This window comes from Kryptolebias marmoratus, linkage group LG10 (genome assembly GCF_001649575.2).
Source record: "Kryptolebias marmoratus isolate JLee-2015 linkage group LG10, ASM164957v2, whole genome shotgun sequence".
Classification (NCBI taxonomy): Eukaryota; Metazoa; Chordata; class Actinopteri; order Cyprinodontiformes; family Rivulidae; genus Kryptolebias; species Kryptolebias marmoratus.
Genome location: NC_051439.1, coordinates 3,613,555 through 3,641,471, shown reverse-complemented (window position 1 = coordinate 3,641,471; position 27,917 = coordinate 3,613,555). Strand labels below are relative to the sequence as shown.

The following is a 27,917-nucleotide window of genomic DNA, read 5'->3' as shown; positions in this document are numbered from 1 at the left end:
TCAAAACAAATTAAAACTATCTCACCTTAAAAGCTTAGTTTTTTTTAGTTGACCTTGGGTCAAAGATGTGCTGCCATTCACCTTAATCTGCTAACATTCTGTCTTCCTTCTTTTTTTAAGTTATTTTTATTTTTTCCATGTGTATTTATTTTTGTCATAACTTTTCTTTATTTTAGTAAAATGTCACAAACATTTTTGAAAAAATGCTGTCTGTTTTGTTAAGCATCACTTTGTCATGTTAATTATGTGTTGTTTATTAAAGTTATGTAAAAAAAAAAAAACTTTCGCAGTGCGCCTGCGCAGACCCCGCCCCCTGGCTCCTCGGTTCTTCCAGCCGCGCATCTTCTGGCTAGAATGGCGGCTCTTTTGGAATCGCTTCTGTCGCGGAAAGTGGACGTTAACAAGGTTGTACGCTGCTTGAAGAACGTCGAGGTGAGTCGGAAACAGATATAAATAGTACGGAAGCAACATTTTCTCCAAGCACGTCCTCGTTTATCGTGTTTTACAGGATGACACAGCGCCCAAGGCGTTGTAAACAAAACTTTTCGCTGTCAAAGCTAACGGGAGACATTTAGCTGTAGTTCAGGTGGACTGCAGAGATGTAGTCAACTACATTTCAGCTTCGAAGACATTTTTTTTAGTTTGAATTTAAAGCCGAATATGTCGTATCGTTTCCACCTGATTCTGTTATTTATAAATTAATTTACAGACAGTATGTGTACGCAGGGTGGGTGATATTAGCTTGGATTTTAGCAGCTAGTAGTTGAGATGCTTTAATCTGAATCGTTACTTATTTTTTTCATTTTACCATGGATGAAACGGATAGTTAATCTTAGCCATGTAGGGTTTTTATTATTTCAATCAGTCATGATCCACTTGAACAGTTGTTTCTCTTTTTTTCCAAAGCAGAGTGACAGTGAATCCGAGGTGACAGTTCAGGAATTTGTCCCTTTCCTTTTAAATTTCCTGAGGGAGCAGAGCAGTCAAGCGCTCACACATGGGCCTGCCACCCCAGCTAAGACCCCCAGCCATGCCAGGCCTGCTGCTCAGTCTCAAGGTGGTTTCTCAGACAAGATGGCATGCAGATCCGCGGGCAGTGCCAGTCGTGTACAGCTGTTTTCTCCTGCCTCGTCTCTGTCACCCGTCAATGAGTCGGATGCTGCTGGTCGGTCAGGTCTGAGCGGTGTGAGTGCTTTCAGCAGCCCCTCCTTGTCTACAGCGTGGACTCCTGCGTCCAGGCCGTCAGGCTCTGAGCGCCGACATGGCCAGAAGCTCTGTCTTGGAGACTACATGGTGTCTCCTCCTGATGTGCAGCACAGCCCCAGCTTCCAGCCACACAAGGGGCGCAAGAAGAGTGGTGGGAGCACAGCAGTGGGGGGACAAGTAAGACATGGAGGAGGGCGTGGAGGCTCTAACAATGAAGAGACTGGAGGGAAGAGATCTGTTAGAGGAGGAGAAGGATATAGTAGGATAAGTGAGCAAGTTTCCCCTCCGTCTTTAGGTCGGCTCAATTTCAACAACTTGGAGGAATTTCCTCCTGTTGGATCATCATCTGTTTCCCCTGCGTGAGTTCACACCACTCTCATAAAAGTCAAATTTAGTTGTTTATCATTTAAAAAAAATGCCTGACATTTTTTGTGATCTTCCAGGCCATCCAAACCATCAAGAAGAATAAACCCAACACCGGTCAGTGCGGATCGGCCACACTCAAAACCAAAGACGTGTTTCACATCCACCCCGTTCCATAAAGCTTCAAGCCCTCCATCAGGAGCAGAGGCACTGGATGGACTGATGACAGCGGGGAGTCCTATGAGCCTGAAGGAAGAAAGGGAATTACTTAAAAGAGAGAAGTAAGAATTTATTCTTGTACTTGTGAATTTTTACTTTTGCTGCCACTTCTGTTTGCAAAATCTGTGGAATCAAAACTGTTTATATTTTTGTGTGCTGAATTTGACAGGAGCCTTGTTCTACAGTTCTTTGCACCGCAGTTGTTGCACCATCCTTGTGGGTCTCTCCTGTTTCATGGTCTGAAATCTCTCATTTATAGGACAAAGCGAGCCCAGCAGGTCACCTCCCCTCTGCCGTCCGTTCTGGACCCCTGCACCCCCACCAAAACAGGAGCCAGAACAGGATCAAAAGTTACACCAGACGTGCAAACAACTTCTCCTGAGCTATCTAAAGTCACATTCTTGTCAGAGCTGGACATTTTGGTGGAACTTTATAGTACCTGCATTTCTGGTAAGTGGCCACAAGGCGGTGGTGATAATAAAAGTGGTATTTACAGACAGTTGAGTATGACTAAGTAAAAGTAGTATGATGAATATTGCAAATATGTAAAAAAAATCGATTTTCAGTGTACAAAGTAAGTTGTCACAATAAAAAAAAAAACTTAATTTTAAACACTAACAAAAACATATATGGAGCAGAGCCGAACTGCACTGGCACTCACACAGTAACATTAAAGACTTCCCATTCCTTGATGGAATGCATATCACTCGCTGCCTTTCATGTCAGAGTTTTCGATTAAGACCATCTTGTATTAAGAAATGAGTTAGTTCTATTCAAACCTTGAAAATAACATTATGCACAATCTCATGCTACAATGTGAGATGTCATACACAGACTATGTGTTGTGGATGACTCCCAGCTACTGCCACACCAAATTTTAGCTCATTTTCTGTAAAATTGACAGAGAGGTTGTGTAATTTCTTAGGGATCTGTCACGGCTAATACCACACCAAAGTTTAGCACAATATTTTTGAAATTGGCTGAGTCATAGCCATTGTTTTTTTTAGTTTGTTTGTCATCTTGAATCGTGTTGACTCTAATTTTTAATGAGTTGTAGTGTAGATGCGCATCCAATGATTACTTTCTGCAAGTTTTATTAAAATTTGTCCAGTGGCTCAGGAAATATTTTACCGACAGACAGAACAGACATACAAACACTTTCACATACAGATGTTTGCCTTTTGGTGGCGGGCGATAAGTACAATAAAGTCAAGCAGAAACGGTCTGAATGCTGCAAATAAGATCCATACAAAACAAAATGTAAAAATGTTCCGTTTATGTTTTTGTGTTTTACAGAAAACTTGGTGCCGAATATTTTCCTGGAGCTCTTCTTTGTGATGCAGTTGCTGACATCTCGGTCTCCTCATACACACAGTGATGAAGAGCAGGGAAGTTTGTGTGCAGTTAGTTCAGGTGAGTCGTCTGCACTTTTAGACTCTCAAACATTAAAACCTTCGCACACAGCTGTAACTAAGAGAACTTTTTTCATTCACAGATGTTCTGGAAAGATGCTACCTGAGACAAGTGCACAATTGTGTCTATTTTGCAGTGAAGGTTCTAGAGAATCAGTTTCAGTGGGTGCTATTTGTTTTTGAGTTTTTCTCAGTTCGAAAATGTACCCAACATTACCCATCATTATTACCCGAACAACAGTGATTCTTTTTGACCTCTGTAAGGTTGGTCGCTCATTTGGACAAGTGCACCTTGCGTCTGCTGGCAGAGAATGAACGGGTGGCGTCCTTCTCTCCAGATCTGAGGGACCGTCTGACTCATGCTCAGGACAGAAGCACAGCCAAGGTAACGCACATTATGTACAGCTGCTGATTTTTATCACATGCATTATGAAAGGTCCTGAAGCTCAGAGGTGACGGAGCATTTGCTGTTGCTGCTCCCAAGCTCTGGAACAATTTACCCTCGAGTGTCAGACAGGCCTCCTCTCTTCCTGTTTTCAAATCTCTTTTAAAAACACACTTTTATTCTTTGGCTTTTAACACACCAGGATTCTTGGCTTGCTTGGCACCTTAAAACATACCTGCTGTGAACCCGTATGTCTTTTTATTTATTTATTTTTATTTTTTCTCTCCTTCTTACTGTTTTTATCTATTGTACAACACTTTGGTTACCCCTGTGGTTTTGAAAATGTGTTATAGAAATAAAGTTGATTGATTAATACTTCATGTTGTTGTTAATATATCTGTTCCAGCTGTCTCCTTCAGTGTCCACTTTCATCCACTCAGTCCCCTTCCAGCCTGCCACTGATAACCGCTCAAACTTTGGGAGCGACAAGGGCTTCCACACCTTTAAGAAACAGAGGTATGTCACAACATTTTCATCTTTAGTTTAAAGCCCTGATATACTATAAATTAAAGGCCTAGCATTCCTTGAGGGAATCCATATCGCCCACCGCCTTTCATGCCAGAGTTTAAAACTAAATTCATTAGGTTTACCTACTGGGGGTGGAAAGGTAATTGCATTTTCAACTTTGCTAGCACGCCGTGTAATCTTTCCTTAAATGGAAGGATGCCGCTCCACCTACAGTGTCAAACTGGATAAAAGATGTACTACTTAATTTAAAAGTAGAGAAAATCAGGTATGTGATGAGAGGCTCTGAAAATAGATTCCATAAAACCTGGAAATCTTTTATGACTTTTTTTAATAAACCCTTAACAAAGGTCCAGGAATAGCAGGCTCTTGAGATTTTGGCTGAGCAGTAGATTAATTGTTTTTGTTGCATACCTTATTTACTAGGATGTCGGTGGTTTGTTCGATGTTTTTTTTTTTTTTTTTTCTTAATTTTTCTTCTTCCTTGTAATTGTGAATTTTTTTTGTAGATAATGTGGAAAACTGAATAAATATATGAAACACAAACAAAATTTATTTTATGATGAGAGGAGATGTAGATGTGGCCATTTTGGTCAAACATTGTTAACATTACATTAATCTCAATTTAATGGGATATTTTACAACATATACCGTATTTTTCGGTCTATAAGACGCACCTAATAAATAACAATAATAATAAAAAGAGAGCAGATTTTCTGGCTGTGATACAGAGAGGATGTTTAAACTTAAAGCATTCAGTTTGACTTTAATTGGTTTATTTGCTTTAGTTGTGATTCGCCCATCATAGAACTAATATTTCTTTTCTCTGTGGTCTATAAACACTCCTTTTTATCGGCTGCAGCAGTAATTTCCTCCTGTGAGTTTTGAACTGTTTGATTATCTCTGTGATCTCTCATAGAGAGATCATATAAATGCTGATACAGGCGAACCAGCTCCTCTAGAGCAGCGAAATTGTCCATTTTGAATGGAGTGTGGCGTGCGTTATCCGCGAAAAGTTACAGAAACTGGGAGGTGCACGACCACACGATGTGACACCGCGCGGAGCCTTCGCACATGGGCAGGGGCAGCACGACTGCGTCACTGTTGGTGCGCGCACCCTCGCGCGGTGATCAGCTCGTCAAGTCAATGCGGGTGGGGGAAAAAACGTGTATAAAAAAATGACGTATGTTACAATAAACAAGCGGAGCTTAGCCTGGTGGCGGGGTAGGGAAAGCCTGGCGGCCTACCAGACTTATAAAACACAGGGGGAAACCCTGGTTTGGAAAGGTTGGTAGTCATCAGCAGGTCAGTTCTTCACCGATGTGCGACACAGGGGTTAGTGTCACCGAGGTGAGAGTGCTGTTCACTGTTGCTTGAGCTTTAATAGTTCTGAAGGTCAGAACCATAGTAGGTGATTAATTTTTAATGTGCCCTTTAAAAATGCTGATTAGTATTAAAATGATTGGTAAGAATTGTTGAAAACAAGCTTGTTATGCATTTATTTAATGTTTCCCTGTCCTCTTCTTAGAGATATTTTTTATGAGCTGCTGCGAGAATGGGAGGACCTTCACAAAGAACCAGGGTGGAGTTTTGATTCTGTGCTTGGAGGTAGAATCAGGTACGTGCAATCAGTTCAATAAGCTGTTTGTCTTTTAACTTTCTGCTAATGAATCGAGTTAAATAAGCGTTAGAAAACTATTTCTGACTTACAGAAAATTGTATTTTCTTCTTTTTAGAGGAATGATGAATCAGCTGACTTCAGCAGGAATTCATTCCCATTTTGCCCGTTTGTTCTTGAAACAGCTTGTTCAGGTAGAGTTGCACCTCATCTACTCTAACAGTTCATGCTAGACTTTTAAACTTTAATCATTTTATGATGAGAAGGGACAGAGTTAAAGCCGTTTTGGTCAAACCTTGAAAATAACATCATGTGCAATCTGATGTGTTCTTGCAATATCTCATCAGTTGGCAGAGTAAGTTTTGTTTATCTCTGTCAGCTACTTCCTCATCCATATTTTTAATTGACTGAGTTATAGCCAATGGCATATAATAAAAATAGGATAATGTCAGATTAGTTGTGACAGCCATCTTGTATTGTGTTGACTTCAAAAGTTAATGAGTTGTGGATGTACATGCAGTGATTGTTTTCTGAGAATTTCATTAAAAGCCATCCAGTGGTTTATGAGATATTTTGCTAACAGACAAACAAGGCTGATTCAAACAGTTAAGTTTTAAGCAAAGATCTTGCACAGTGTATTAGCATCTGAAGTGTACTTTGGGGATGACTCCCAGTTACTACCACACCACATTTTAGCACAATATCTGGAAAATTGACTGATTTGTAGCCATTTTTATGATTTCCAAGTTCTATTAGTTGTGGTGGCCATCTTGAATCAGGTTGATTTCAATCGTTAATCAGGTGCAGATTTACATCTAATGATTACCTTCTGTAACTTTTGTTAAAATTCGTCCAGTGGTTCATTGGAGATTTTGCTAACAGACAGACAAGCAAACGCCTTTTTGCCTTTTTATGGCAGATGGTAATTATTCATAGTTTCTTGATTGTATAGTTGGATATAAAATTACTTTCGTAGTTGTTTAAGTGGAAGAAAGTGTTTTGTCATTGAGTCGACACATTAAAGGTTTCAGTCTGCTCTATCCCAGATGTGTAAAGGCCCCCATGTGAGCAGCTCTTCTGTAGACACGGCGGACGCAGACCTCCTCGGCATGCTGGGAGCTGATAGCCTGGGTCGTCTCAAGCGTTTGGAAGAACGCCTCATTCAGCCTCACGGAGTTGTTGGACCATGTCCTCCTCCATCTTTTCCTGGTCACCAAGAATTCTTCAGGGACTTTATACAGGCAGCCAGCTGGTGAGACCAAACCTTTAAAATAATTCTCTGCGTCGATACCACTGGTTGTGCATGCATTTATTCAACCTAATGGTGCCAAATATTATTATGTAATTATAATATTTTATTAAGTGACATCAGGCTTGTCACAATAACAAATTTTGCTGGACGATTAATTGTCTCAGAAATTATTGCGATAAACGATAATATCATTTGGAGACAGTTTTGAACTGATGTAATGATACTAACATAATAGTGCTAGTACATCCTCTCAAAAATTAATAAACTTTACTTTCAAAAGATCACTTAACACTGGAACTGGAACACAAAATAAACAAAACAACCGAAAACAAAATTAAAATGGACTCTCAGACTCTGTTAACAAAAAATGCACTTGAATAAAAACTAAAAAAACAAAACAAAATGGAAATAAAACCTACGTTCAACCAAAACGGTACGGATTATCAAGTCTGTAAACCTGAATAGCCCTTCAAAAAAATAATAATCATTAGTTTTATATAGAAAAGACAAGCAAAACTGTCAGTTTTATAAACAAAAAGTGCAAACAAACAAAAGCACAAACTGGACATACCTGCTCACAAAGGTTCAGCGGTTCGTCTCGGTCATTTGGTTTGAATCCGAAGTGCTCCCACACCGCTGCTGTTACATTCAACCTTGAAACCAATTTCATTTCATTTTTTTCCACCAATATCAAACAGCGTTTCTTTAGCTTGCTAACTCCTCGCGGGGGCTGATGCTGCAGAGGTACAAGACGATGCGCCCTGGCTGGCTACCTGACGAGATAGTTCCTGCCCCCCTGACGCTAAGAGAACGGGAGGGGGTCAGTGAAGAGCACCAGAGTTGAACCTTTTGTCATCCAGTGTCTTCAGTAGAAAAAGAGAGAGAGACACGAAGAAACGATAACACCGATAAATGAAAGCGATCAACCTAATTTTAATTTATTGTGCGATTAATTGAGTTATTGTTTATTGTGACAGGCCTACATATGAACCTTTGATCTCGTGGTATCCGTGCATCCTCTGCTCCGTGTAACCCGTGATGTGTGATCACGGTCGTAGAGAGAAGGGTGTAAGCAGTGCGTGCACAAGCGATAGGGACAGTTTTAAGAAATATGTACAAAATTAATTATTATAAAAATTACCTACTGCAACTTTAACTATTGACTAATCTGAACACCTTTTTTCCTGTAAATACACATTTTTTTTATTTACATCCCTACCCTATACACATCTTAAATATATTTGAAATTTTGACACTGATTAAAAAGAAAAACAGTAAAGAGGAGAAGTGTAAAGTCACTTCTTCTGAGTCTGTATTTACAGTTGGTCAAGTTCAGTGTGTGACAAACAATGGACTGTATTGTCTGTGTGTGTGTGTGTGCACAAAGAGAACAGTCTTTGGCCTGGTGTGGTCTTAAAGAAGTCTCTGCTCTCCAAAGAAGGGGTCAGGTTAATGCTACATATTTAACCCTGAGAAAAAAAATGTACAAAAATAATTTCTGCCTTTCCAATCTGGGTAGGGTTCAGTCTGAGAGGAGTCATTTTTCATAAAAATAATGTCTTTAAAAAAATCTAATGCATTATATGTTACATATTGTGTACCAGCTGTCAGCTGACCCAGCACCTCCAGGACAGCTTGTGTCAGCAGCTCCTGCAGCTGGATGAGGTTTCCATCCTCAGCCCTCCTGCTTCCATTGGGGATGGAGGGGAGGAGGAGGAAAATGGAGACATGGAGCAGCAGGTATGCGGTCCAATCACTCTTTGCACACTTTTATTTAGGATGCAAAACATTTTAGCCTGGGTTACCCCTGAAATTACATATATAGCAATCACTGTCATGATTTAACTCTTTGCAGGATGAGAAGCAGCGGTTCTCCTCAGTGCTGCTCCTGGCTCGTCTTCTAGCGAAGTTCCTGGGATTCATTTCCTTTTTCCCTTACCAAACATCGGAGAGACCATCCAGAGAAATACATGAGGCGTCTTTAGCTCTGCGCAGTAAGGTGATGCAAATTTATGACCATTATCGCACGTCAGTTATTTTGAGTCATTTCAAATAAAAAATCTAGCCTTCCTTAAAGGAATGCATGTCGCCCGCCACCTTTCATGCCAGAGTTTTAAACTAAGATAATCTTGTGTAGAAAGAAAAGGAGTTCATGCAAGATCTCACATGATCGGTTTGTTTTTGGAATGTTTGTTGACTCGTAGTATCACACCATATCAAATTTTAGCTCAGCATCTGTGAAAGTGACTGAATTGTAGCCCTTTTCTGTGTTAGGTAAAGTCCTTTAGCTCTGGTGGCCATCTTGAATTGGGATGACTTCATAAATTAAGAAGTTGTAAATGTATATCCAATAATTACTTTCTGAGAATGTCATTAAAACCTATCCAGTGGTTTGTGAGATATTTTGCTAACAGACAGAATTGACTATAATAATTTTTTGGCACAGTCTAGAAACAGATGTTATCAGATTAGTTAGAGCTCAAAGTCTGTGTTGGGGATGACTGAGCTTCTACCACACCAGACTTTATTAGTAAGTAAGTATTAGTTATAGCTGTACAGTTATGTCCAATTGTTACTTTGTAAGAGTTAAATTAAAATTTGTCCAGTGGTTCAGGAGATATTTTGCTAACGCTACAAACAGATGAACACACACACACAGGCCAAAACATTATGGCCTTTAACGTTTGGCAGTGGGTGATTCTAGGATGGATCAGAACTAACGCGAAGGATTGTTTCCCTCGGCGTGTGTTTGCTATGTCTACCTTTGTTGCTTTGCTGCAAACCTCTGTGCCATACATTTAGTTTCATCCAAACTGACTCTGTCTTTGCCCCACAGAGAGTTCAGGTTCTGGATGTGTGTGCTGTGTTGAGTAACAGCATGAGGAGGAAGCGTACCATCTTGACGGTGCCCTGGCTGGTGGAGTTCCTCTCCATGTTGGACTTTCTTGGCCCTCAGTTGCTCTGCTACAGGACCGCATTGGGGACACTGCTTCTCCTGTACAGGTTTGAATCGATTTATCTGAAATTATATAATCCACTTAAAAAGACATTACATTATCACCCGCTGCTGAAGGCGAAACATCAGTCATGTTTTTGCCCATGTCTGATTATCTGTATCTGTTGTAGTAGATAGTGAAACTCACACAAAGTAATCACTGGATGCACATCTGCAACTGAGTCAGCCCAATTCAAGATGGCCGCCACAGCTAAGCAACCTTGGCAGACACAAAAATAGCTACAACTCAGTCAGTTTTATAGAGCTAAAATTTGGTGTGATAGTAGCCAAGCATCACTCCCAGCATAGATTCTGAGCACTACACATTACACAAGAGCTTTGCTTTAAACTGACATTAACTAAAAATGACAATGACTGTCTGTTAGCACAATATCTCAAGAACCATCGGACAGATTTCATTGAAATTTTCAGAAAGTAATCATGTACATCAACAACTCATTAACGTTCCAAGGCAATCCAGTTCAAGATGGCCGCTACAGCTAATTAATTGTAGCCAACACAAAAATCCCTATAATTCAGTCACTTTTACAGATACTGAACTGAAATTTGATGTGATAGTGGCTAGGAGTCATACTCTGACCACTAATAGATCTCACAATATCGAACGAGATCCTGCATAACTAGAATTAAATTTGACCAAAATGACTATAACTCTCCCTTCCTGTCATAACAAGGTTTTAGTTTTAAACTCTGGCATGAAAGGCAGAGGGTGATAAGCATTACGTTAAGGAATTCTAGGCCTTTAATTGAAGTGGCTATCCATTAAGCATTTCTAACATTGGTTACATTTTAGTGTCTGTAAACAAATAAACACCTTTGTGACTGTTGTGAAGGAGACTGCAGCTGAACCGATGTGAAGAAATGTGTTACCTGAACAAGCTTCTGCTGCTCTCAGTATTGGGGTGGTTGTTTCAGGTAAGACCAGCCTGCAGACATCGTTTGTGTTTGTGGTGCCCGGGGACCATTTTTGAACCTATATTGTATTGATCTCGTCTTTTTAATGTTTGTAGATTCCAGTGATTCCTGAGGATATTTTCTTCACCAGTGAGTTTTCCGTGGTGGTCAAGGAGGAGGCTAGTGCAAGTTTTACAGGACTTGTAAGGACGCTTTTTGTTTTTTTTTTGTCCTAAAACCAAATCAGTGCTGGTTGTGTATATAAATGTTTTGCCTGTTTTTTGTTTTTTTTTATAGGACTGCATTCCCCTGGTGGATCAGCAACTTCTCTACACATGTTGCCCATTTCTCGGTAAGTGGAAATACTTTTATGTTAGTCACCTTGTATCTTATTGCACGTCTGTTTTGCTTATAATCAGAAGCAGGGGAGCTGAAATTGGCATTTAGTTTTCATATTTCACTATAAATGAGGCAAGGGAGAATAACAGGCTTTTGTTAAAGCAGTGGATTAATGTTCTGCCTTGTTTCTGTCCGTTCAGATGAGTTTCGAAAGCTCCTAGCTGCTTTTGTGTCTGGCAGCACAGCCAGGAGTGGAGGAATTATCCGCAAGATTACTCCCACTTCTGCTGAGCTCAAGTACATGCCGATTGCTAACAGATCGCAGCAGAAACTGCAGGTGAATCAGCAGCAGACTCCAAGCATACACATCTGAAAAGACATCGAGTTGCATGTATGTGTGTGTCTGAACCAAATGATTTAATGTGACAGGTGGATCTTGAGCAAGCCTTCTTTCACAACCAGCCTTCATCGCTGCGCCGCACCGTGGAGTTTGTGGCTGAGAGAGTTGGATCCAACGCTGTCAAACACATGAAGTTAGTATCACAGAGGTCAAAGGTGGTGGCGTGTGATGACTAAGCACCAGCCAGAGGGTTCAAAAGTTGCCGTATAAAACTTTGATTTAGCCGCATATTCGCAGGCCACGTTTCATAAAATGTTTGCCTACAGAAGTCCCTGTGTTATTTCCAATCTGCACAACGATGCAATGTGTAATTTTATTCTCAATAAATGGTGGTTTTCTTCCTCCTAGGGAGTAAAGTTCTCCATCGCCACAACAGATTTCCGTCATCTATAAAAATGAGAAGAAAAATAAGTTTTTTGTTGCGGTTCCATTAAAACCATCCAATCTTATTATGATACAGGGATTAAACTAATGCTGCTTTCAACAAATAAAGCAAATCAGAGCCAATCAGAGCAGGTCAGACGTGGGTGCCGGCAGTGTTGCCAACTTAGAGACTTTGTTGCTATATTTAGTGAGTTTTCAGACCCCTCTAGTGACTATTTTTCAAAAAAATAAAGCAATTTGCAACCTTTTCTGGTGTTTTTAGAAACTTTTGAAGACTGACGTGACAGCAAGTATCTTTCTTTCCAACCAGCAGCAGGTGCTGTAGTGAACCCTCTGTCACACAGCACTCACAGGAGCTCAGTCCTTCCTTTCGCACTTTTAAGTCACTTTTGCTGATCCCAAACCTGGATAAAGGATGAAAGTTTGAACTATGATATATAAAAGAAAAACAGGAGAGCTCCCATAGATGAGTAGCTTCCAGTAAGATGTGTCTGATGTGTCTCTGTTGGGACAATGGTTTACATATCTACCTCACATATAGGTCTGGGTTTGATCCCTTGTTAGGCAGTCACGTTTCTGTCATTATAATTATTATATTCAAACCAAAACACTTTACTGTTGCCATTTACAAAAAGATAGTGTTTGTAAGACCTTGTTTGATCATTTCAATGGCTCATAATTTCTGTTGACAGACACAACAAATGCTCAGAAATATTTTTGTTTCATTTAGTGGAGTTATTTATTGGATGTATGTCTTACAACTTGAACGCTTCATTAGAGAACACTATACTGTGTACTGTAGTTGTAACACCACCACTGATTGGACAAGAGTTCTCATTTATCTGCTGATGCTTCTGATTGGATGATGTTGGGGTCGTGACACTGCATTGATGACAGATGCTGGAATGTTTGAGAAAAGAATGCCAAGACAATCTATTTCAATCTTCAGTCAGTATGTTTTTATTCAAATCTGTTGTACAAGATTATTTACTTCAGGTTTACTGCCTTTGGAGATAGTTCCTTGTATTGGCTAAATAAATTCTCTATCAGATTTTCTGAAAATATTTTCCCAAATTATCCTTAAAACTGCTAATTTTGGACTCTTCAAGCACCCTCTAAGCCTTGTTACAAAGACTGGGAGGGCCCCCAGACCCTCCTTGGTCACTTTGCCCAATGGATGGTCAGTCCCCTACTTTTTCTAACTAGCCTCCTATTCCTGAAACTTTTGAACCCCCTAACCAGCTGTGATAGATTGATAAGTTTTCAATTCACTGACTGCAAAATTAAATGTAGCTGTGATAATCCTTTATTTTACTTTAACTTGTCTTCCACCGTTATATATTTTAGAATTAAGAAAGACATTAACAGTATGGATTTATCTACCTGTTACTGTTTAGTTGCCTACCTAAACCAATATCTCACTGGGCTGCAGCTGTTGGGGACTAGTTGGTGAACGTTTGTGAGCGAGTTTCCCAAAAATCTCAAAATGTTTGCGTGGGTTCTCAGCTACCTCATGTGAGTCGCAAAAACCCATAGCGTTGTTGCTCGAATTTTCTCTAAAAATAGTCCCAAAGTTTTCTTTTATTCAGTTTTTTTCAAAGCAGACATTGTGTCTTCTATGTTTCCAGAGCATTCTTCTGAAGCTCTGTTTGAGCTTAGGCCCCACAGTAAAGCTCTTGTATCACAATATACAGCTTTGCTCTTTCAGTGAACAATTATTCAACTAACAAAATGATTTTGAGTTGGGAAAGTTACTCTGATAAAATAAAGTATTTCATCAAATGCAATATTCTCTCTTATCCAAAATAATCCTAAATTTACCCCAATATTCTTGATCTATGTGACGGATAAAATACCTCTCTGTGTGATTTACATATATATTTGTCATTTTCTCCTAAAATTCAGCCATATTGAACCTCCTATTTTTGGAGCTGTATTGAAACCTTGTCCATTTATTGACATTTTTGGAGTTCCTAAGGACCCTATTCCAATCTTTAGAAGTAAACAAATGGATGTGATGGTTTTTACCTTGTTGTTGGCACAATGCAGATTAGTGTATTGGAAAGCAGCCCAGTCGGCAACTGCATTTATTTGTCACAAAGTTGTCATGGACGTCTCAAATCCTTCCTAATTTAGTTTCTGTAATTCTGCAGCATCAGAGCTGTATTTTGACACCTGCACAGGAGCTCTGTTTATGACAGTTGCAGCCCAGTGAAATTCACTTATGCCCCTTTTACACGGACCCTAACGGTCCCGGCTCCACTCTACTTGGCTCGCTTTGTGCACGTTTACATCTGCATTTTTTTGCGGTTGGTCCCTGCTTATTTGGTGCCTGCTTCGGAGTCGGGCCAGCCGGGCCGGCCCTGCTTCCTGAGTGGCGCAAGCTTAGCTCCTGTTCACTCATTGGTCGTGGGTGTGACCAGATGCGTAAAGAGCGATGGTAGGAATATAAACAACAGCGTTAGCTTACCCTGCAACGTTTCTGACGTCTGTCCCCCAGCTGAAGGCGCTGTAAAGCCTGAAGTCTCCGGCGGATAACAGCTATCCTACTCAGCGCAACAATTGCAGCATCCAGAGCATTTCTTCCACTGTGCCTCTCTTCCTGAAGTCTCAGGAGAATCCCCATAAGTTTAAAAACAGCAACAACACAGGGCCAATGTTGTCCATAGCTCATTCGTTGTTTACACAACTTGCGCTAAGTTTCGGTAGCGCACTCCCCCCACGCCGCAGCCCCGCCCCCCCGCAACACGAGGAGGCGTTCCTCTGCTACAGACCAAACTGGCCGGTGTGAACGCGATGCATTCTTTATCGAGCCGAGTAGAGCCGGACTTCTGAATTAGGGCCCGTGTAAAAAAAGCATTAAAGTCTTTTCATCAGTGTAACATTTAAGCTTGTTACATACTCTGCAAGAAATGTATGGTTTTCTGGAGGTGGCAAGAACAAGAACAAAGTTTGTACTGGCCAGGATATTTCATATTTATGAACACCACACGGGAAAAACTTTCTGGCCAGATAATGTGTCAAGAACAAGCTGCAAGAACTCCCAATGAAGGGCTGTGAGAACAAAAACAGTGGCATTCTTTTCTCACAGCCCAGGGAGAGAGAGAACGGTTTTCTCGGTTCTTGTGGAGTATGTAGCAGCCTTTAAATGGTGGTTCTGGTTACAAAATTTCCTTTTGTATCTGTTTTACATAAATCCTATTTGCATGGGGTGTTTTGAACAGAGCTACATTAGTACAAGAGCTGGTGGACCGAGGAGAGAAGATGCTGAGAGATGGGATGGAGTTGCCAAACTCAAATTCTTCAAAACTGAATGATTCCATCTGTGCTCAGCTGTGTGATGCTGGTTTGGAAGCCTTGGCTAAAGCCACCAGGTACAACAACAACATTTATAGGTGTCATTCTATTCATCTAAAGCCAGCAGATGTGAAATACAAGGGATCTAAGGTTTTAGTTCTTGAAGAATTTTCTATAACGATTGCATGTACATATGTATGATGGAAGGACCACTCATTGTTGCAAAAATGTTACTTTAAAGCACACATTGTTAGCAATTTTAAGAGTGTTAATCTCTTTCTTGTTTGTAGATATTGCAGTGAAAAGAGCCCCGAAGCTATACGTATACTGCTCCCTGATGAGACGACACCTATGGTAATTTCAAGATGAAAGATTTATTGTTGTATCAAAACATGAACATATTAAACTAAGTGGAACAGAAATCACAGAATACATTTGTTTGTTTTGCATGAGAAAAATAAATAATAAATTCATTGCCAGAGTTTTAAATTAAGATCATCGAGAAGGAACAGTTATAGCCCTTTTGGTCAAACCTTAAAAAAATGTTATGCAGATTCTCAAGCAATATTGTGAGTTTTAGTGAGATGTTTTTGTTCCCAGAATAGCCTATATGTTAGAGATGACTGTTGCTACCACACCAAATGTTGTTGTCATTTTTGTGCTTTTTAAGGATAAACAAACAGACATGAGCAAAATCATTATCATCTTAGGTGGCAAGGAATTAATATTTGTGAGATGTTTTTTTTTGTGCTTTTTATGTTTGCGACCTTCCTCACAGTGAATTGTTTTCTTTCCAGGTCTTGATTACGTCTGAAAACATCACCAAACGTCTTGCCGCTGAAAAAGCATGCACCTGGCTTTCTGCCAACATTACAGGTAATTAGTTTCAACTCCAGGGACGCATGATACGTGACTCAGTGAGGTAACTTTTGGTTTAGTTCCAGCGTTTTCAGCACCACAAAACTGTAAGAAAAGCCGTGCTATTATATGGTCATGTAAGGGAGTTAGGCCCGATGCTGAGTTCATATAACAACAAACTTCAAACTGCATACGAAAAGTGAAAAGAATCTGATGTCGCCTCCTGAGGACACGCTTCTGAAATGTCCTTTTGTTTCCGTTGTGAAGCTCTTGTAAGACGAGAGTGGAAGAGCAGATACGATCGGGTGATGAAGGTTCTTGGCAGCCCCGTGGCTTCAGACTCTGTGGACGTGGAGAGCATTGTGGCTGAAGTGGTGAATCCTGAAGAGTCGACGACTCCAAAGAAAAAACAAGGAAGTGACAAAGTGATGTCATGTCCTCCTCTCTGCAAACACAGTTCTTCATTACCCTCAGACATCCTCATTGAGATTAAGGTATACTTTGTTTTATTAAATTACAATCCTTAACTGCTAGGTCAGGGGTTTGCAACCTTTTGTTAAAATGACCATTTTAATCATCTTTCTTACTAAATAAAATTAATATGTAGCTATAAAAATGTACTTAGCTCTTAAAAACATATTTGACTCTTAAAAGCTACAATTTATGTTTTGTTGTGAATTATTTTGTCTTAGGACAAAAGAAAAAAAACTCTAAGGAACTGACACTTTCTTGTTTAGAAAGATGTAGGCCTGACTGAGTCTTTTCATATTTTTGGGGGGAAAAGGGTAAAACCAGCATCAGACTTGGAGATAAATGAAACACTAAGTTGCAGTCTAAAGCAGCAGTGTCAGACTCCAGGCCTCAAGGACCACTGGGCTGGAGGTTTTAGGTTTTTCTGCTCCAACACACCTGATTCAAATGGTTTAATTACCTCCTCACCAAATCATCAAGTTCTCCAGCAGCACGTCCACAAGTCACCCATTTAAACCAGGTGTTTTAAAAGCAAGAAAACATCTAAAACATGCAGGAGAGCAGCCCCTGAGCACCAGAGATTGACATGTGATCTAAAGTCTTAAGAAACAAGACTACAACCTTTAGATACTTAAACTGTTAAATCTTTTAGAACCCTCTTTCTGTAAAAGTTAGGATGTTGTCTTAAATGTAAATAAATACAAAATGCAATGAGTTGCAATTCTCAAAAACTCACATTCTTTTTATAATGGAACATAATATAAATAATATATCAAATGTTTAAACTAAGGAATTGTACAATTTGTACAGAAATTAACCATGTCCTAATAATATTTTATCTCCTATAGGTTATAGAATTGGACTATCTTCTTCATTATCATGACAGCTTAATGTTTTATTATCAGAATTGTTCAAAAGGAAATCCAAAGAATCCATCTTGGACTTAGCTAAAAATGAATTTGTGTCTGAACTGAATTTGGAGCGCAGGAGTTGCTGAGCATCGCTGTGGGCCCCAGGGCTGACGAGGAGCTGCCAACTGGCTCTCAGCTCAGAACTCTGATACGAAGAGTCAGAGAGACGCTGGCTTGCAGAAAGGTACGCAAAAGTGCCAACCAAACACCTGTGCTGGATTTATTGTTTTTGACTGTATGAATCACTTTCTTTTTCTTTCTTTCTTTAGTTCTTGATGGTTACATCAGAGCAGATGCTTCTGAACTGTACTGTGCTTCTTGCCTGCAAGCTGGGTATGAGACTGTGTACTAAATACTATATATTTATGTGTTAACTGTTTTAATGTGTTCTTAATTGCTACATGTACAACCCCAATTATGAAAAAGCTGGGACTTTGCATTCTGTTCTCGTTTACAATTTACACAATGATTTGCAAATTTCATTAACCCCTATTTTATTCCCAATGGAACTTAGTAAATGTATCAAATGTTTAAACTAAGACATATAATTTTTGGACGACATAAGGTCATTTTGAATTTGATGGCAGCCACACATCTAAAAAAAATGGGCCAGGCACAACAAAAGACGGAAAAACTGATGTGTATAGGAAACACCTGGAGGAGCATTTTGCAACTAATTAGGGTCATTAACAACAGTGTAAAAAGAGCATCTTAGAGAGGCTGAGACTCTCAGAAGTAAAAATGGGCAGAGGTTCACCAGACTGTGAAAAACTACCTAAAAATAATGGAACAATTTAATGTTCTTCAACAGAAAATTGGGAAGACTTTGAATATCCTATCATCTACAGTTCATAACATCATCAGAAGATTTCAAGAATCTGAAGAAATCTCTGAGCTCAAAGGACAAGACTGAAAGTCAGTATTAGAGGGTTAGGGTTAGTGATCTTCGGGCCTTCAGGCAGTGCAGTATTCAAAACAAGTCTGATTCTGTTAAGAACATCACTGCATCCTCACACTGAATCAGGACTCACAAGTCTGATGTCTCGAACAACCTGGATCCTACATGTCCTCTGGTGGACTGCCACTAAATCCCTGCGTTAGCAACTCAAGGAAACAGAAGAATCCCTGCGAAAGCTGCTGACTCGGGTCACACTTTTTACATTTTTGTTCTGTGTGGTTGCTATTGTTATTAACTATTTAAAATATTTCATTCTTAGTCTAAATTCTAATTTGCATGAACGACTCAAGTGAACTGGATCACTTTAGTGAGTAACTCAGATTAACTTGAGTCCATAAAGTAAACTGAATATACCATTCTACAAGGGCTCAGGAATTCTTCCACAATCACTGCCTGTAAACACAGTTGTATAAAAGTATATACAGGTTTTAGAACAACATATGTTCCTGTCCAGATGATGTCCATATTTCAGCAAGACAAAACTAAACTATATACTGCATCCATTACAAGATGTCTAAGAGTCTGAGTGCTGAACTGGCCTGCCTGCACTCCAGACTTCTCACCGGCTGAAAACAAAAAATCTCCAGCAAAGAGCCAGGACTGTTGAGCAGCTAGAATCCTCCATCATAGCAGAATGGGACAACATCCCCTCTAAAACCTCCAGCAGCTGCTCTCCTCAGTTCCTGGATGTTTACAGACTGATGTTAGAAGAAGTTTCACAGTCAGAAACATGGACCTGTCGCAGCTGTTTTTGAGATGTATTGCTGCCATAAAATTCAAAATGACCTAATATTTTCCTAAAAAATGTACAGTTTCTTAGTTTAAACAGTTGATATGTTTACTGTGTTCCATTGGGAATAAAATATGGGTTTGAGATTTGCATATCATTGAAATCTGATTTAATTTATCACAACTTTATCAGAGTTGGGTCTGAACTTTATATTTAGCCATTTATGTAACATTAGCTTTGCTGCTCTAATGCAGTTCTTAGAAATCGTTTCCTACCAGCCTGAAAGTTGTGTGTCTGTTTAGTGTCTGGAGAGCTACCAGTGCGTTCTTTGTTGTGGCGTGGCGAACATGATGGGGTTGCTGTCCGTCTCGGCTCAGGGTCAGAGCCTCCCGTGTCCGATCTGCTGGAGCAGCTTGCCGAGCTGTGGGGGAGAGGCTGTCGCTTGTCCGCCCCCCTTCATCAGCTCTTCACCCCTCTCACCATCACTGCTGTGCTGAAGGCTGGCGATGCAGAGGTTCGCAGCACACTTCTGCCCTCACTATTGCAGCTGCATTTCCACATTAACAGGACTGACGAGTTTTATTTTCCTCACTACGACTCATAAATGCATGACTGTACATTTTTAACGCATCACAGATGAAAGCTGAGAAATAATTGGTGTGCACTGAGCCACAACCGCACCAAACTTTAGCACAATGCCTATAAAACTGAATTACAACCATTTTTGTGTTTTCTAAGGTCAGCTGGCTTTGCTGGCCATCTGAATTGGGTTGGTTCTAAAAGATAACCAGGCGTAGATGTACATCTCGATGAGATCTTGTGCAGTCTGTTAGCATTCAGAATACGTGTTTGGAATCGGTCTCAGCTACTACCACACCAAATTTTAGGCCAATATCTGTAAAATTGACTGAGCTATAGCCATTTTGAGTTTTGGAGGGTTTTTTTTTTAGAATAGAATATGTTTATTTCGAACATGATATAAAAATAAAAAAATTAAATTAAAATATAAAATAAAATAAAATAATGCACATTAACAAAACGTAACATAACATGTCATGTTCAAAAAAGGAGTAGGAAGAAGTGAGAACTTATTAACTCCTACCCCATAAACACATGCGAAGTTTACTTATTAACATTATTTTTTTAATTTATTTTTTCCCATTTTATGTTGGTTTGTCTTTCCAAACCCATAGACACAAGTGTAAGCTTCGATATACACATTATTACCTTCTCTCACCCATATGTCTATATCTGTTGAAAATGACTTCCTTGTATTTTCTTTTAAATTGTATGAAACTATTTCTTTGTTTTAAATCTTCATTTAACTTATTCCATAACTTTACTCCATGAATTGAAATGCAGAAGCTTTTTCTTGTTGTTTGAAAATGAGTTGGCTGTGGTAGCCATCTTGAATAGGATTGACTCCAAAGGTTCTGTGGTTCATAATATACTTTGCTAACATGCACACAGGCAAAAACATTGTCCTCTATCCTTGGTTGTATTTTTGTGCCTTTTTTAGAAGACAAACTACCTGTTCCTGGTTCGAAAGCTGGTGGACAACGGAATATTGAGTGAGGAGGAGGTCCTGTCTCATTGGAGGAAACTAACAGATCTGGCTTTGCCAGCGGTGAGCTTTTACTGTGCTCTTGTCATTGTGTATTCTTTTGAAGGTGTCTTTAGTTGTGATTTGACTTCTGTAATCATGCTTCTTATTTTTTTCCTCCTCATCAGGAGCTGATAAAGAATTTCCAGCTGCAGTCAGAGAGTACGAAACTCCTGTTGCCTCTGACTGAGCTGCAGAAGCGCATGGACACGCTGCAGCTGTCACATCAGACAGTAGAGGGAGCAACATGACTACAATACAACCCACCATCTTAAGAGTCTGATCACAGTGTCTTATCTACAGTCTTCTTCAAGAGGGAGGCGTGACTTCATGTCTCTTTTTTTCTACAATCCACCAAAAGTGTTTGAAATCAACTTTTTTGTTTTCACCTGTGAAGTCGTGATTTTTCTTTTCTCCTCATCAGATGAGACACCAGTGGCAAACAGAATGCCCTGCTAGTCAGTGGTTGTAGATGTGGACCTCATCTCTCATCTGTAACTGGATTTCTCTTCCTGTAAAAAAGCTTGATTAGAGGATTGTGCATTTTTGGAGAAATGTATGTAATCAGTGATTTTAACAGACTAAAACTTTAACTAAAAACAGACTGATTAGTTCTTTTGGATTTCAGAACTGTTGTCTTTATTAGAGTGTAGCACTTTCACATACTGCCTTTGACCGCCTAACTAGTGAGAGCGTGTTTATTTCATAAATGCAAAACTGCATTTGTGATAGTTTTTGTTCATGTTGAACGATGCTGCAATTTTTAATGTGAAAGATTTTTATGGTGACCCAAAATTAAAATATGTAATAAAGATTTATTCGGATGTGGATTATCAAGTGTAGTTAAGTGCTTGTTTTGTCTTTTTATATTTGGAATAACGTTTTTTTAAAAAAGCATTTCTGGTTTGTATTTAAATCAACTAATAAATTAAATAATTCAAAGAAAACTGAAAACCCAGCACTAAAGCAAAAAAAAAAAAAAAATTATTTTAGTCATAATTACGAAGTACTGTTTCTAAATTCAGACCTAGCGTCCCATATTTATGAGATCTCAAAATTATGACTTAATATCTTAATATGGGATGGGATGTATAACATAATTATCTCAATTAAGACTTAGGATCTCAATAATGAGATGTTTGCAAATATTAACTTAGCATCTTATTATGACATACAATCTCAAAATCATGAGGTAGCATCTCATAATTATTCATAAATCTTGACCTAGTATGTTTTTATTAAGGTTCTGTCTCAAAATTGTAACTTTGTCTCACAGATCTTAGAATTATCATGTAATTTCTTATTAAGAATATGTCTCAAAGTCACTGTATGACTTTGCATCATAAACATGAGATGCTAACTGAAAGTTGACTCAGCAACTCATAATCTTATAATAATTAAGTTATAATTATGAGATATGTCAAATATGACTAATTATCATGAGATACTACCTCAAGATGTGACCTTGTATATCTTTATTGAGATTTTATTTCAAAATTATAACATAGTTTCTCATTAGGATTCTTGCTCAAAATTACTGCATGACTTAGTATATCAAATATGAGTTGCTAGAAGATATTATGACTTATAAGATATCTCAAATTTAACTTTGGATCTAATTGTTATGAGATTTTAAAGTTATGACTTAATCTCATTATAAGATTGTCCACCTCGCATCTAATGAGATACTATCAAACTTATGACTTAATTTTGAGACACTTTTTTTATAATAATGAGAGACTCAAGTCATAATTTGCTGACAGTGTCTCATAATTATAACTTGTTGCAGAAATGGGTTTCCACAGTGAAACCAGTCCAACCAGTCTCAGTTGGGACTGAGATCCTGACAGACCTCCAGGAGCCAGATTCAAATGTGGCTGACAGGGAGGAGTGAAGGCAGCCTCTCCTCCCTCTCCTCCCTCTCCTCCCCCTCCTCCACCCTCTCTGCCCGGGAGGAAGTGTCAGACCGCCGCGAAGACTTTCGGAGAGTGGCGGCGGGCGGCCAGCTGGAGATGGCTTGAGCCGTGGAGCAGTTCCACCACCTCCTCTCTTTATCCGAGCAATAACACCGTTTTCTCCATTATGAGTCCGGCTGAGACGGCTCTTCATTCCCAGGTCCGACTCGGTGAACCGCTGACTTGTGTGTAAGTCCGGGCATCATGGCAAATGTTAAAGTGGCCATTCGTGTCCGTCCTCTCAACGCAAGGTAAGTTTTGTTGTTGTTGTTGTTGTTGTTAGCATATTGCTTCTCCTAGCTAAAAGTGACGCTAATTCAAAATTATTGAACTTCACGTTTGAAGCTTTCACGTATTTGTTCTCCCTCTATGCACCATAATGTGTGGTGTCATGGGGTTTTAGCTGCTTTCAGATGTTGGTAAACATGCTACACAAGTCAAAATGTGTCATTAATGTTGTTTGTTTCTACGTCACCTATACAGCAGTTGTGCTAGCACAGGGTGAGTAATAACTTGAAGCTTTGAGTTGGAAAAAAAAAAGCTTTGGTTACAGTCAGTTCTGTCTGTTTGCAAAATATCCACAGGATGGATTTTAATGAAACTGATGAACAACTGCTAACTTGTTGGAGTCAGTCCAGTTCAAGATGGCCGCCACAGCTAATCAACATTTGCCAACACCAAGCTAGCTATGACTGTCTGCTGATGTATGGCTTGGTAGTAGCCGAGAGTCATCCCCAACCAATAATCTGAAGGGCTTAAAACTTCAACTTTAGGTAGTCACTGGATCTACATCTACAACTGATGAACTTGAATTGTCAATCCAGTTCAAGATGGCTGCTGCAGCTAATCCACCTTAGCCAGTTAAAAAATGGCTAAAACTCCCTAATTTCTCTCCATAAAACAATCTTAGTTTAAAACTCTGGCATGAAAGGTGGTGGGTGATATGCATTCCCTCAGAATGTTAGGCCTTTAATTGTTTAAAATCAGTGGCTGTAAAGCTATTCAGGGTGTAAAAATGAACACTTAAATCCTAACATGAAGCCATCTGCTGTACCTATCAGTCATTTTATTCCCTTTGTTGTTTTCCAGCGTTAAATTAGTTTAAGTAGCAAAAAGCCCAGAACAACTGTAAAGTTGCTTTGTCCCACTTGAGCACTGCCTTACGATATTAGGCCAGTTGATAAAAAGTGTTGCAGGTTTTTCTTTTGCCTTTGAGCTCACAGAGTTGTTACGACATTGTGCAGGCTGTGTTGGTTAAACAGTACAGTTTTACAACAAAGCCCTTACCCAGCTATGAAAGGCAGGACAATGATTCCTTCAGCTGTTCCTCCTCCTTTTTTGCATAACAAAAACATTTCCTATTTTAAAGGCTTAGCATTCCTTCATTCCTTCCTTCAGAGAATGCATATTGCCCCTTGAAGTAAGATCTTATGATGAGAAGGGACAGATTTATAGCTGTTTTGGTCAAACCTTGTAAATGACATGTACAATCTTACGCAAGACCTTATAGTGCTTAGAATATGTGCTGTGAATGACTCTCAGCTACTGCCACATCAAACTTTAGCTCAGTGTCTGTAAAACTGACAAAGTTATAGCGGTTTTTGTGTTTGTTGAGGTCCCTTAGCTGTGGCAGCCATCTTGAATTGGATTGACTCCGAAAGTTAATCGGTTGTAGATGTACACCCAGTGATGACTCTCTAACAGTTTCATTAAAATCCATCCAGTGGTTTTTTTTAGATATTTTGCCAACAGGCAGACAAATGACCACACACAGTCACAGGAAAAAAAACCATTATAGCCATTTCGTCTTTGGCGATAGTAAAATGTGTACTGATATGCAAATCTGTCCTTCCTGGTTTACTTGTGATGGCCTCAGAGTCATTGTCTCCTGAAGGATGTATATCCTTCCGTCACATATTTGAATAGGGACCTACAGAGATAACATTACACCTGGTCAGCTGCATTCTTCATCCAGCCAGGCATACATATGTGTTACTCTTAGTTTTAGTTGACCAATAGGATTCTGTGGGTGCCTCTGAGAATGTGGCCAGCATCTCACGTGTGAGGAACATGCCAACCCAACTGTGAAATCCCTTGTTTGTATCAAAGCACTTTCTCAGTAAGGTTTACTATGTTCAACTGCAAAACGTTTGGCTCTCCGACGCTGCTCAGAGCGCAACGTTGAAGGCTGGTGGTTTTGGGTTGGGCCTCTGCTGGGGTTGGCGAAATGAGTTCCACGTGTGGAAGCACAAGAAGAGCTGAGGAGTGCAGCAACCTCCTCCTCTGCCCTGAACGCACCACGGAGATTGGAGCTTTCACACTACGAGCAGCATTTGCCGTCATTATCACTCCTGGAGATCAGCTTCATGTTGCCTCTGGTTTGCGCATGTGTTGCATCAGATGAGCTTGGTCCAGCTGCTGAAACACACACACACACATGTGTGTGCGCTGGAAACACACATCAGTTTTTGTGCACTCGCTCAACTCTGTGGAAACAACCTAAGCTGCCTCACCCGAGGAAGTCTCTGAAGAGCGGGGGGGTGGGGGGGGTGGGGTGGCTGTTTTTATTTGAATCTGAAACTGGTCAGTTGTACTTTTGTGTGGTAGCTCCATGAATCATGAATGAGATACACACAAACACACAGCTTAACAGTGTTAACTGTCATGTGATGGCCTCAAGTCAGGAGAAACTACCCCAAACTGATCTGGGCACTCAATTGTACCAGCCTCAGCAAAAGAGGACATTTAAACCAACGGGACACATTGGCTTTTCTGCAAAAATTACAGTGTTAATGCTGAGAGCTGAGTGACTGCTGAAGTTTCTTAAACAAGCTGTGTTGTCAAAGCTAAAAGAAGCAGAACACTAACTAAAAGCTAACCGTAACAAAGTGGAAGCTAGAAGCTAAAAGGAGCAAAGAGCTACCTGAAAGGTAAAAGTAACAAACCCTAGCTAAAAGCAGTAAAGGGTTAGCTAAAAGTGACAAAAGTATGTCAAAATCTATCAAAAGGCTGGTTTAAATCTAGAAGTATCAAAAGACTAGCTAAAAGCTAAAAGTATCAAAAAAGGCTAGCTAAAAGCTAAAAATATCAAAAAAGGCTGGCTTAAAGCTAAAAGTATCAAAAGGCTAGCCAACAGCTAGAAGCAGAAAAATGGTTTATAGAAGTGAAAAACTGGCATTAGAAGACAAAAACAGAGCAAGTATGTTGCAACCGATTTCAAAGAGAACAATGTTTTAGAAGGAATCAGAGAGATCTCAATGTTTTCCTGCTAGGAAAATGTTGTTTTTCTTTCAGCTGCTCCCCCCCTGCAGGGGTTGCCACAGCGGAAAATGTTTGTTATAGCTTTGTGCATTTTTTTGTTTGGAATTGTAAGAAGTTGATTTGTCCTGATGTCGTTCCTTTAATTTATTTCTCTCCTGTGGAAGAGCGTCTTATTGTTTTTCTTCATCCTGATGTTTTTTTTTTCTTTTTTTGTTTCTCTACTCACAGGGAGAGCTCTGATGGAGGAAGGCTAGCAGTTCAGGTGGAGGATAAATATGTGAGGGTCCGAAATGTGAAGGTGAGGATTCTGGTGCGGAGCTTTTATTGATTGTGTAGGTCTGGTTTGTTGGCAGGACCCAGATGAATTTGGAGAAGCACATAGAGGGTTTCTGTCACAACAACAGGATGTTTATAGCCTCAGATCAGCCTTTTCCTGCCTGATGTCACCAATGTTTATTGTATGTTTTGAGCCAACACAGGCGCATGGATGGAGAGCACCTTCCTGTTAATCTCATGCATTCAGACACTCTACACTCAAGTTAAAACAAAGACACAACTGCGGGCGATATGCATTCCTTCAAGGAATACTTAGCCCTCAATGTTAATAAAGTGTTAATTAAGTGTATGTGTAGTCTGGCTCCAGTCTTAATTGAAAACGTGCAACATCAGAAGGATTTATTGTTGATTTATGTTGTAATTGGACATTTGATGTTTTCTCTTTTATAGGTTTAAATGAGGCTCCTTGCATTTGGAAGCAGTAATATGAGCTTCTTGGTCTTATAAGATAAAACTCTCACTACTTTCCAGGGTGCTTTGTCAGACAGCTGAGTAGATGTGTGATTAGTGGAGCCTGCAGACAGTCTGGGTCTGTGGGGGACATGGTATGCTGTTTTTCATTGGGACTGTCATGTCAGTCCAGCGTTTAGGTCCTCTGACCACGTTGTACGTTGTAAAACAACCTACAACCTACAAATTTAAAAAGGATGCAATCGTAAATGCAATTTAGTTTTGAAAGAGTCAAACTCAAATGTAGCATCGAAGTAGGTTCCTGTTTGATAAGCACTTACTGCTTTAAAACTGTTTACTGAAGAAGATTCTCTCTTTGTTTACGTTTCTACTTCTAAACTTGGATTTCTGTAGAGGAGTTGGGTGTGGGACTAGAGAAGTCTGTTCTAAATGACGTGACAAGAGACAAACCACATATGGCCTCCTTCTGCCGTGGAAAAGGTTCAACACTCCAAGGCTCTCGGGTCTCATGGGAGTAATTATTTATGGAAAGTGGGGCAGTTTTGCAGGATCAGAGACAAAAAAGAATAGCGGAGAAAATATTTTTGACTGGAACTATATAAGGCTTATAGAAAGCGAATATTAGGGGTGATGTTTTATAGTTAGTCATGTAAATCTGGTTGTAGATGTACATCCTGGGTCATAACAAATTTTGCTAACAGACAGACAAGCAAATACACACAAGGGCAAAATCCATATTGCCCGCCTTTCACTTCACAGTGGCGGATGATGATAATAACGTGGATTACATGACCCCTCTTGGAGTAATTTAAGGAGGAATCTACCACTGTAATGTTTCTTACCATCTATGATTATCACCTCAGAAACAATCCATCTCAGAAATATACTGTTTACTTCCTCCTCAGCGCTTACAAGCTTGCCCAGGCTTTTATCCGTATCATGCAGTATGCAGTTATACAGTGAGTGTAGTGTTAAATGGGTGCTTCATCATAAACAGATCCTGTGATACAGTGAGCGTCACTGAACTGAGATCATTTTCGGAGTTGAATGCAGTGATTTAGAAGAATCGCTGCGCTGTTATCCAATCTAACTGCTGCTCACAAGCAACACTAA

The 27,917-nt window shown here is 39.7% G+C and overlaps 2 protein-coding genes across 3 annotated transcripts in view; both read left to right on the top strand.

Annotated features, from left to right (window-relative positions):
- Positions 1-310: 310 nt before the first annotated feature.
- On the top strand, positions 311-21,674 carry cdan1 (codanin 1). 2 transcript variants are annotated; one of them, XM_017421459.2, is made up of 28 exons: positions 311-432; positions 910-1,565; positions 1,650-1,850; positions 2,048-2,238; positions 3,085-3,201; positions 3,284-3,362; positions 3,465-3,585; positions 3,992-4,101; positions 5,639-5,728; positions 5,847-5,922; positions 6,775-6,980; positions 8,585-8,720; positions 8,836-8,979; positions 9,817-9,983; positions 10,830-10,911; positions 11,007-11,093; positions 11,188-11,242; positions 11,430-11,566; positions 11,659-11,762; positions 15,238-15,387; positions 15,601-15,664; positions 16,108-16,186; positions 16,436-16,662; positions 17,627-17,734; positions 17,820-17,883; positions 19,541-19,752; positions 20,758-20,865; positions 20,970-21,674. In XM_017421459.2, exons 1-28 carry the CDS (start codon positions 355-357, stop codon positions 21,090-21,092), a joined length of 3,972 nt encoding a protein of 1,323 aa, XP_017276948.1. In that variant the 5' UTR covers positions 311-354; the 3' UTR covers positions 21,093-21,674. The 2 variants fall into 2 exon arrangements, with proteins under 2 accessions (XP_017276948.1, XP_017276947.1); XM_017421458.2 differs by having other exon boundaries at positions 907-1,565.
- Positions 21,675-22,790: 1,116 nt separating this feature from the next.
- stard9 (StAR-related lipid transfer (START) domain containing 9) overlaps positions 22,791-27,917 on the top strand; it is a 54,056-nt gene continuing 48,929 nt past the window's right edge. Inside the window, exons 1-2 of the mRNA XM_017421559.3 lie at positions 22,791-23,047; positions 26,286-26,355. Coding sequence (XP_017277048.1) covers positions 23,001-23,047; positions 26,286-26,355 — 117 coding nt within the window. The 5' untranslated portion in view covers positions 22,791-23,000. The remainder of the gene's footprint in view (positions 23,048-26,285; positions 26,356-27,917) is intronic.